Source organism: Sphaerodactylus townsendi, linkage group LG12 (genome assembly GCF_021028975.2).
Source record: "Sphaerodactylus townsendi isolate TG3544 linkage group LG12, MPM_Stown_v2.3, whole genome shotgun sequence".
In the NCBI taxonomy this organism is placed as follows: Eukaryota; Metazoa; Chordata; class Lepidosauria; order Squamata; family Sphaerodactylidae; genus Sphaerodactylus; species Sphaerodactylus townsendi.
Window position 1 is genome coordinate 29766579 of NC_059436.1, and position 9871 is coordinate 29776449.

The following is a 9871-nucleotide window of genomic DNA, read 5'->3' on the forward strand; positions in this document are numbered from 1 at the left end:
CACGTGGGTACCCCTAATATGAAAAAGCACGGGGGGGGGGGGGGGGGCCGGAGAAACTCAAGCGACCAGTCAGCCCCTTGAATCTCGTCCGGCGCCGCCCGGCTTGCAGTGCCACGCTCTGGACGCAGGAGGCCGCTGTTGCGTTGCAAAGATGGAACTGCGGCCCCTCGGAAGTGCGGCCAAACTAACCCTGGAAGTGAACCGGGAGGGAGGCGGGGGCAGGTGTCCTGCGGGCTGAGAGATCGCCCTCCATGTGGAGTTCTGGCGGAGGAATCCGGCATGGCTGAGGTCCAGCAGGTCCGCGTGCAAGAGGCCATCGACGGCATGGTGCAAGGTCTCGAAAGAGAGACCATCCGGAAGATGCAGGTCAGGGAAGGTGCTCTGCACGCATATGGGAAGAGGTCAATGAATGAATCAGTGTAGACGTCGTTTTCACAACTTTCCCTTTCGTTTGTTGATTCGAGAGGAAGCGCGACACAGTTGCTGTTAGTGTTTGCTGGCCTTGCTGCTGTGCTACGGAGACCTGGGTTCAAATCCCATCGCAGCCCTGAAGCTGGCTGAAGTGATGCTGGGGTTGCATGCCCTCCCACCCATAGTGGGATAATCCCGGTTATGCAGCCCCTCTCACGGGGGTTAAGGGAGGGGGTTAAAATATGATACACAACAAAAATAGTGAATCTTCTAGTTATGTATAAAGAAGACAACTTGGGGAAAATGCTACAAGCAGTATATTTGCCCTTATTCTTGTAGTGTCAGGTAATTCATGCCCTGCTCGTCCCATAGATGGCAGGTACTAATTCACAATTCAGTTTGCAGTTTTTGCAACGGCCTTTCCATTCAGAAAAAAGAACTGACCTGCAGACAAAATCAATTACAATTGATTTCCCCTTCTGCTCTAGGCAGAGGCAACCTCTTGAAACACAGGTCTGTTGTAGATGTTAACTCTGATAGTCAAATGGAATCTCAGTCTACAAGAACAGGTTATCTCTCAATAGCAGCTGTAGGAGACAGGCTGCCATTGAGGGCTGATGGCTTCATGCTCAGTTGGATTGGCTGCACGAAGTCATCCAGCTTACCATGACTGGGAACAGAATGGACCAGGCGAGCCTGTGGTTTTTCTGAATGTGTCCTCTGAATGTGTCCTCTTATTGACATCCAGCTTTTTGCAGGGAATCATGTTCAGGTGCAGTGCTGCCTGTTGTGAGAATCCCAAAGCTTCCATGCAGCAAGTGCACCAGTGCATCGAACGCTGTCACACTCCCCTGGCACAAGCACAAGCTGTTGTCACCCAGGAGCTGGAGAGATTTCAGGTGAGGAGAACAAAAAAAGCTCAGGTCTGTGTTTGCCTTTGAACCTGGCTAGAATTGCCCCATTCCTCTGGTTGGTTTCTATTTTTTCAACAAGGCCAAAGTCTCAATGGAGCAAGGGTCAAAGAGTTAACAGCGCTGATTCCCTCCCAAAAGAGGCAAAGGGCTCATTTATTCTCTCTCCCCTCTTGTAAATAGTAACAGAACTGGTTGTCGGTTGAATTCCGTTTGGAGTCAAGGTTTTGATATTGATCTTTAAGGCCTTGAGCAGTCTGGGACCCTTGTATCTTTGTGACTGCATCTCCTCATATTGCCCACAGAGGGTGCTTTGCTTCTCCAGTAGTAATTTCCTGGGAGTCTGTGGCCCCAAGGACATTCAATTAGCCTCAACTGGTAGAGCTCTCTCATCAACTGACATCATGGCCCTGTGAGACCTTAACCAATTCCATAGGGCCTGTAAGACAGAAATGTTTCATCAGGTTTTTGGTTGAGGCTATCATATGTCTGCTCCATCTTGCTGGCCTCGCAATCCTTTCCCCATCTTTTCCTGGTCCCAGTAAATAATTGGCTATAAAAAGGGATGAGGTTGATGATGAATTTTAGGCTATACGGGGGTCCTTATGGATACCCATTGTAAACGTTTTATTGTGTTTTAAATGTTTAACATTTTTAGTTATCATATTGAATTGTATGTTGAATGTTTATATATGTAGGTTGCCCTGAGCCCAGCTTTGACTGGGAAAGGATGGGGTAGTAAGCATAATATAATTAAAATAGTTATAAATAAAATAAATTGGCAGTACACAACAAAGAAATAAAAAGCCTCCAAACCTATCAGGGCAAATTCAAAACAAAAAGAAAGAACAAAGAAAGAAATGTTTCCACTTATTGCATACATTTGGTTTTACAGCTTCAACAAGATTTAACAGGTTTTAAGCCTTTCTTGTCAACCACTGAATTTGATTAATGCAATGGGTTTTTACTTAAAGTCTTGTCAGCTGCTTACTTCTCTCTGTTCTCCCACGCACAGGATCGCCTCTCTCGCTGCACAATGTACTGCAATGACAAAGCTAAAGACTCTATGGATTCGGGAAGTAAAGAACAGCAGGTCAAGGCGCATCTGGAAAGCTGTGTGACAAAGTGCGTGGATGACCATGTCCAGCTCATCCCCAGCATGACCAAGAAAATGAAGGAGACTTTGGCAGCCATTGATCAGTAGACTTACTGACATTGCAGGAGGTGGTCAGAGGGTCACCCATAAACAAAACAAAAAACTTGAGATGGGTGCAGCAACTGGGGATTTAGTAATGAAGGGTTGGGTGCATCCAGTATGACTCAGAGCTTGGAGGCCTCGTGTTGGTAAGGAGGCTGCATGGTGTGAGAATGAGAAGACAAGTTCATACATTTGCAGTCTCCTTGGTCTCAGTAATATGTATGCGCAGACAACTCTTGATAGCAGTGTCTTCTGACTTTTGAAAGGGCAGGAAAATCTGTGGCAAATTTGGGGGAGGGTTGGAAACTTCACATGTGCTATATGTGTGTCTCTGGATAAGTGTTGCCCCTTTTCAGCACTGTCTCTGCCTACTTTTATTAGGTTGTCTTGCAGATATGTCTTTGACATGCCCTGGAAGGAGCTGAGATGCTGCAACCTCTCTTCCTATGATGAGATTATATTTTAGTAGCAGACATGGCAGTGTTGAAACCAAATCATGCACAGATGTGAATTCCTCAGAGCTGAGGACCTGTTTATGCTGTTGACAGAATCAAGTGATGAAGTGCTTTCTGGACTCTAGCAGTTGGTGTACTTACATGTTTAAATGTTTCCTTGTGGAGGAAAAACACTCATTGTACATTGAAAAATCAGGCAGAAAGCTAGGCTGAACTCTTCTTGGCATGTTTTCCACATGCAGGGTGTGAATATGTTTCCCATGAGAAGTACCCTATTGCTGTCTACCAAGCTGAACTGATACAGTCCACAAAATCTTTATTACTTGAATGGCTAGAGGATTAAAACAGGTTTCCAGTATTTTATGTTTGGTTTGATTTTGGTGAAATTCTTGGATTTTGTCATTGATATAGGAATACTGCATTGCCATATTCCTCTGGTAATGCCTAAAAGTCATTCCAAATTCAACAATAAAAAATAAATAAAAATCTTCTATTTTTCAACCTCTTTTGAATTCTCATTATTTGTATTGAAGTGTTTTCCAAATTCATTTCAGCAGTAGGGAATTCTGCATTGGTCATGAAATTCACATGATCGTCCAGTATGGCTTCACTCTTGCAGTCTTTTAGTGACAGTGAGAAACGCTTATCAGGAGGAATATTCATCATGTCAAGCATATCAGAAGAGGGTGCCATTTTCATGATGGTTAAATAAATGGATTTTGTGTGATGGGAGCAGTATGCTTACTGAACTTGAAGGAGGGAGGAGGCATAAGCAGGTCTACTCAGAATTCTGCTCCAGTTTATTCAGTGGGCCTTACTACTTAGAAGGTGATGAATTATGAAAAAAGGAATTGTTTTTTGAAAGGAAATAGTCTAGGCTGCTTGGTGCCCTGTAACTTGTGATAGAACTCTTTTACTTTTCTTTTAAAAGAAAAGGTTACACGTTTTTAAAATAATATAACACACAGTTTCGACTGTAATGGCTGCAAATGTATATTGAGGTAAAACAGATTAGGCACATGACTGCAATGATGGTTGGATCCAAAAACAAAAGCCAAGTAATGGCTGCTACTGAGTCAAAACAAAGTTATGCCTAACAGTGTTTATAACGACTCCACATTTTCTTTGGTATGGGACCTGTATGTTTTGTTTGCTGTTAATTTAATGAACCACTGACCCTTCTTAGCAGAAGGCTGGAAGAACAACCAGATAATAGCCCAATCTAATGATCTTGAAAGCTTGCATGCTGTTATTTCACCTAATCTTTAAAAAAAGTTATTACACAGTTTTAATTTTTTTTGTTGTGGATCAACATAGCTACCTGCATTTTCATCAGAATTGTTGGGATAGTGCGACAACACTAAGGAAACCCAAAACTGAAGCTTTGTAGATATTCTTGGTTGAGAGATACCTTGAAGAACTGAAGCCATGCTTGTTAAGCAAGCTTAAGTCTGCAGTGTGGCTATGCCTTTGTAGCCCCCACCCCCCTTGGCATCTGTTACTTTTAAAAGTCCAGAAAAGAGCAATTTGTGGCTTCCTCTGACGGAGGATTGTATTTAGCTGCTTGCTACATCAATTCCAGCTGTAAGACAGTGAAAAACAGGATGGGATGGATAGATTGGATTGTGAAACTACATTCTGTCAGAATGCTGAATTTAGATCTAGAGGTGACAATTTTTTGGAAAGGTGGGCAACACAATATTTCAGATATAAGATGTAGCTTCCCTCTTCAAAGCTAATAATGAATTTCCTTGCCCTTTAAAAAGAAAGCACATACTTTTGTATAAATTAACCTCTCCGCTGAAATCAGTGAATGTATTGTTGAACTATTGTGTTGCCCAATGTATTGTTGAAGGCTTTCAGAACTGGTATCAACTAGTTCAGTGGTGGCGAACCTATGGCACGGGTGCCAGAGGTGGCACTCAGAGCCCTCTCTGTGGGCACGCGCAAACAGAATCCCCCCCCCCCCCACACACACACACACATCTAGGCTGGCCTGGACCACTGGGCTCGATTATTAGCATTAAACCTAGGTTTTGGGGAAGCAGTGTAGGTAACCCTGTTAAGCACTGTTAAACCCCACTGATTTTCACGAGAAGAACTAAAGCACTATCCTTTACCTGGGAGTAAGCTCGGTTGCTGGCAATGGGGCTTGCTTCTGAGTAAACCCTCCTAGGGTCGTGATTCACCCGTTGAAAGAGTTGCACGGTTGCTTCAAAGCAAAGCCACCGACTACCACCAAGCTGACTCCCGAGTAACGCACGCCTCGGAGCCAACCGTTTTTTCCAAACGAAAACCTCAGTATTCAAGTTAAATTGCCGTGTTGGCATTTTGCGATAAATAAGTGGGTTCTGGGTTGCAGTTTGGGCACTCGGTCTCGAAAAGGTTCGCCATCACTGAACTAGTTATTGTGGGTTTTCCAAGATGGCTGGCATCTTCAAAGGCATATCACAGTAAGTTGTGTTCCCACATGTGGAATGAACGTGTAGTGGGGTACATGTTTTGTTCGCCTTACCAATGGGGGAGATGAGGCATAACTGCAAATTCACAGGCTTTCTACGGAGCCAAGTTTCCAAGTTGGCTCTTTTACTTTGACAAAAAGAGAATCTGATTGGCCATCCTGGGAATCTTAGGGCGGGCGATAACTTCAGCCTAGCGGTGATTGGTTGCTAGGGTTGGCTGATTACGCTGCGCTGACGCTGGGCCACTTCTCCCCTAACGCGTGCAGATGTGTGTGAGTGCGCCTGCGCCGCAGAGTCCGTTCTATTGGTGAAGACTCGCGCGTATTGACGTACAGCGTCCAAGAAACGGCTCGCGGGAGAGAAGAGCTGGTGGTGGGACCTACGTCTGAGATTACAAAATGAGTAAAGCGCACCCCCCGGAGTTGAAAAAGTGAGTTTTTGATGGGCGGCGGATGCTGGTCGGTTTGGGGACCGGTCTGGGAATCGTCGTAACGGGGGGTAGGTGGCATGTGGTGGACGAGAGCAGAGCGGCCGCTTTCCCAGCATGCTCAGCGAGGCGCCTGCGCACCAAGTCTCATCTGGCTGAATGGGAATGACGAACGCAGTGATGGCCAACCTTGTAGGGAGTCACGCCAGCTGGCGTGTGCTTTGGCCTTGCTTTTTGGGATAGGAGAGAGTAGGTGGTGTTTTCCTTTCTGGAACATCCGTGTTAAGAAAGGGTGACCATACTGAAGATCACCCCGCGGGTTTTAAAGAGCAGAAATTTATCCCGCAGCTTCTAGGGAGGGGGTGGTCCACAGTCAATGGAGCCTCGGGGTACTTGTTGCATCTTTTCAATTGTTAGAAGTGGGTGTGATTTGTTAATCGGAAACGTATCTTGAGGACAGGTAATTGTATTGTATCTGGAATGAAGGAGCTAATATTGCTGAGTGCAATAGAAGAGATACCTGCTGTCAGAGTGGCCTTATAAGAAGAATGCAAAGCTGGAGTCGTGAATCACACAGCGAAGCCATGAATATGGGTTTTGATTTGTTGAGGCTTCTGATTTTTTTGTTTCACTCAATTGCGTACTACTGCCTGTAGGTAATGTATCATTCCTAAAGGCTGAGGGGCCATCAGGTTTCTTAGCTTTCTCATGAATGGGCTGACAAAGGCTCCCCTGTCTCCCACTATAAATCCTCAAGATGTTATACCTGGGTTTATTGACCAGATTAATGTACATGTTCTCTAAAGAGGGGACTGGTTTTTGGGGGATGAACTCTTAAGCACTGATCTGATTGTTAATGTGAGCTTGCTTTTGTTTTAAATTTCAGATTTATGGATAAGAAGCTGTCATGTAAGTAAAATAGTTATTTCTCAATTTGTTGTATTTTAGTAGGCTGTGCAGTTTGTCCCAAGAACAGCAGCTGCTTAGCTGTGCAATTCTATGGCAAGAGACATCTTGACTTCTTGCTACTTGTTGTTGATTAAGGAAATGCAGCTCAAGCATCTCAGTTCTGCACTGATCATTTGGGAACAACTGAGTAGAGAAGGGCCATCTCTACAGAATATAGGGGAGGGCGAAAGAAAACCTGGCAATAAGAAGAGAAGAGTTTAGATTTATATTTCCCCTTTCTCTCCTGTAAGGAGACTCAAAGGGGCTTACAATCTCCTTCCCCCCCCCCCCCAACAAACACCCTTTGAGGTGGGTGGGGCTGAGAGAGCTCGGAAGAACTGTGACTAGCCCAAGGCCACCCAGCTGGCGTGTGTTGGTTCACCAGATAAACCTCCACAGCTCAAGTGGCAGAATGGGGAATCAAACCCAGTTCTCCAGATTAGAGTGCATCTGCTCTTAACCACTGCACCACGCTGGCACAGTAATAACTTTACTGAGAACAGGGTTTTGGTTGTGAGTAATGCATTACTGTATTGTTAATGACTTAGACCACTCAGACAGCATTAGTTCTTGAAGATAATAAATGCCTGATCTTGCATACTCTTAGGATTTTGTGTTTCCTCATGATGGGGTGGGATAGAAATACATTTTTGTTTTCACAAAAAAAAACCCCAATTTCTATCAATAGCTTATTTATTTGCTTATGGGAAATGACTTAAAGATAACATTTACTGCAGATTTAGTCCTATAGCTTCCAGTGACTTCTGATGTAATAAAACTGCTTATCCATTTAAAACTGTTAAATCCATAATGCTTTCCCTAAGTTCTGTTGTAGAACTTTGGCCCAATTGTCAAGAAACTGACTTTGTTCCTTACAGTGAAATTAAATGGTGGTCGACATGTCCAAGGAATATTAAGAGGGTTTGATCCATTTATGAATCTCGTAATAGATGAATGTGTGGAAATGGCAGCAGGTGGACAGCAGAACAACATTGGCATGGTGGTAAGTGAATATTAATTTAAATTTTAAGACAGTGGTTTCAACAGTTTAATTTATTCAGTTAAGCTGATATGTCTCTAATCTCTTTATTTTAACTTTATTTACTTTTCATCTTTCTTATAAGGAATCAAGGTGGTTACAGGATATAAATAGTCAGACAGCACAAGACAACCAAGGACCAATGCAATAGGATTAGAATTAATTGTTTATAAGGCATTTTCTAATCAAGTCCCTCATGTTACGAAGACTGAAAGTGAATTCATATCAGTGACTTATTAGGGCAGAACTTCATATTTTCTACTGCTGGTTTAGGCAGAATCAGAATATGAATCCCTTGCATTCAGCTTGCAATCATATTGGTTAACCATTAAGACATAAATGATTCTAAAAGTTATTGAGTTTGCACATCTCTTCTGAGCACAAGTATTTGCAGAATAGTCAATTTTGTCAATTTCTCTTAATCTACCCAAAGCAGACACTGCCATTTGATGCTGTATGGAGAACCAAAAGCACTATGCTAGTTGATCTTTTCCCCATTTTAGCTGTATCTGTAGAAGTTTCTGAATTGTCTTTTGCAGTTTGGTTCCCATTTTTTTCTGTGGGTTGTTTCTGACATTTTCCTGCCCTAATAGCTTAATTATGTATAAATGCAAGGGTATTGTAGCTAAATTTAAAGATGCTAACAGTTTTTGTTTGAAGCCTTGTGAAGTGAATTAGTTGCCCACTACTCACTTACTGTGTTGCACCGTCTGGAATCTTCAGAATTGTATATAACTAAGAACTGAAACATGATGATTGATGATGGGGATTTAGCATTCCAACGGCCCGATCTGCCAGGGGGCTGGGGGGCTGGGATTGGTTTAAGGATTTGGCATGGACTTGTGTTGGCAGATTTACCCTCCCTGGGGTACTTACCCCACTCGAGGGGCAGAAATACTGGTGGGCAGCCACCGCGGTTCCCTGGGCTGTCTGGTCACAGTGCCCAGCTGGGGCTTGGACTTACACCATCCTTTGGGGTAATGTTAAGTCCATTAAGCCCTGTGGAGGGTTTTCTGGTGGTTGGATTTTTTGGGTTTTCTCCCTCCCCGTGCCACCAGAAAGCCATCTGGAAGCGCCAGGGTGGTGCTGTACCTTGTCTGGATTGGGCTGTCCAAGACTGAGGCTTGTTTTGTGGGGTGTGTAACATATAACTGATTCCTGTACTTTGATTTGCAGGTAATTCGAGGAAACAGCATCATTATGTTGGAAGCCTTGGAACGAGTATAAATTAACTGTAAACTGCAGTGTTATTTTTTTTTTCAATTTGTGATTTATTCTACAGGAAATGTTTATTCCTTGTTTTTTAAAATAAATTTGTAATGGACTACTTACTGATTTTGAATATCATTTTGTGCAGCTGACTTGTCCAATGCAGTACAAAATTCTATCTGTAACAGAATTTCTCCTTATGGTGCATCTGGATTTGAAGGTAGCTTTCAGCTGCTAAGCAGACCAGCACAATCATGGATAAATTCCATGTTAGCCTGTCGTAGTCAAAACAACAAATTCTTATGGCACCTTATTGACCCACTGACTTAGCTGGAGAAGGGAATTGTGCTAGTTAGTATACCCTTTCTCACCAAAAGATCTCAGGAGATTTTTCAATTCATCTGCCACTTCCTGAACCTCCTTATAGAAGAGGGAATTCTGGTAGATGTAGTTTTTTGTTCAGTTTTTCCATCTCAAGCTTGCCATTGCTCTTCTACTGGACCTGACAACAGCCATCCCTCTTTTCCACCCAGCCCAAACACCAAGCCAGGCCTCCTGCCTACTCTCCCCAACTCACCACTTGCTCGCCTGATAATAGCCCTTTGGGACTACTTTCTACTGTGGAAGCATGCATTTCTGCTGCAACATGAATGACTGCATTGTGTTCTTTTGGTGAGACAAAGTATAGTACAAAAACTTCTGGCAGTAAGGATTATAAACTAATGCTAGTTATCCCTCAAAGACTATACCAGGATACAGACAGAATTCCTGTAGATTATCTTTTAGAGTAAAAAATACTACCAGAACACAG

The 9871-nt window shown here is 43.3% G+C and overlaps 2 protein-coding genes across 5 annotated transcripts; both read left to right on the top strand.

Moving 5' to 3' along the window:
• The first annotated feature begins 202 nt into the window (after positions 1-202).
• Positions 203-3476, top strand: FAM136A (family with sequence similarity 136 member A). Of its 2 annotated transcripts, none has more exons than XM_048511978.1 (3): positions 203-366; positions 1170-1310; positions 2338-3476. In XM_048511978.1, the coding sequence occupies exons 1-3, from the start codon at positions 280-282 to the stop codon at positions 2524-2526; spliced, it is 417 nt and encodes a 138-aa protein (XP_048367935.1). In that variant the 5' UTR covers positions 203-279; the 3' UTR covers positions 2527-3476. The 2 variants fall into 2 exon arrangements, with proteins under 2 accessions (XP_048367935.1, XP_048367936.1); XM_048511979.1 differs by having other exon boundaries at positions 229-366; positions 1160-1310.
• Positions 3477-5714: 2238 nt separating this feature from the next.
• SNRPG (small nuclear ribonucleoprotein polypeptide G) lies at positions 5715-9178 on the top strand. Of its 3 annotated transcripts, none has more exons than XM_048513139.1 (4): positions 5715-5867; positions 6751-6773; positions 7691-7815; positions 9028-9178. In XM_048513139.1, exons 1-4 carry the CDS (start codon positions 5836-5838, stop codon positions 9076-9078), a joined length of 231 nt encoding a protein of 76 aa, XP_048369096.1. In that variant the 5' UTR covers positions 5715-5835; the 3' UTR covers positions 9079-9178. The 3 variants fall into 3 exon arrangements, with proteins under 3 accessions (XP_048369096.1, XP_048369097.1, XP_048369098.1); XM_048513140.1 differs by lacking the exon at positions 5715-5867 and adding an exon at positions 5998-6113; XM_048513141.1 differs by lacking the exon at positions 5715-5867 and adding an exon at positions 6448-6520.
• Positions 9179-9871: the final 693 nt, after the last annotated feature.

Excerpts from the sequence above, each read along its gene's own strand:
- SNRPG (XM_048513139.1), top strand. The coding sequence starts at position 5,836 with ATGAGTAAAGCGCACCCCCCGGAGTTGAAAAA. Across the intron at positions 5,868-6,750 it reads CACCCCCCGGAGTTGAAAAA|ATTTATGGATAAGAAGCTGT; the intron begins GTGAGTTTTTGA and ends TTTAAATTTCAG. Across the intron at positions 7,816-9,027 it reads AGAACAACATTGGCATGGTG|GTAATTCGAGGAAACAGCAT; the intron begins GTAAGTGAATAT and ends TTTGATTTGCAG.
- FAM136A (XM_048511978.1), top strand. The coding sequence starts at position 280 with ATGGCTGAGGTCCAGCAGGTCCGCGTGCAAGAGGCCATCGACGGCATG. Across the intron at positions 367-1,169 it reads AGACCATCCGGAAGATGCAG|GGAATCATGTTCAGGTGCAG; the intron begins GTCAGGGAAGGT and ends AGCTTTTTGCAG. Across the intron at positions 1,311-2,337 it reads AGGAGCTGGAGAGATTTCAG|GATCGCCTCTCTCGCTGCAC; the intron begins GTGAGGAGAACA and ends TCCCACGCACAG.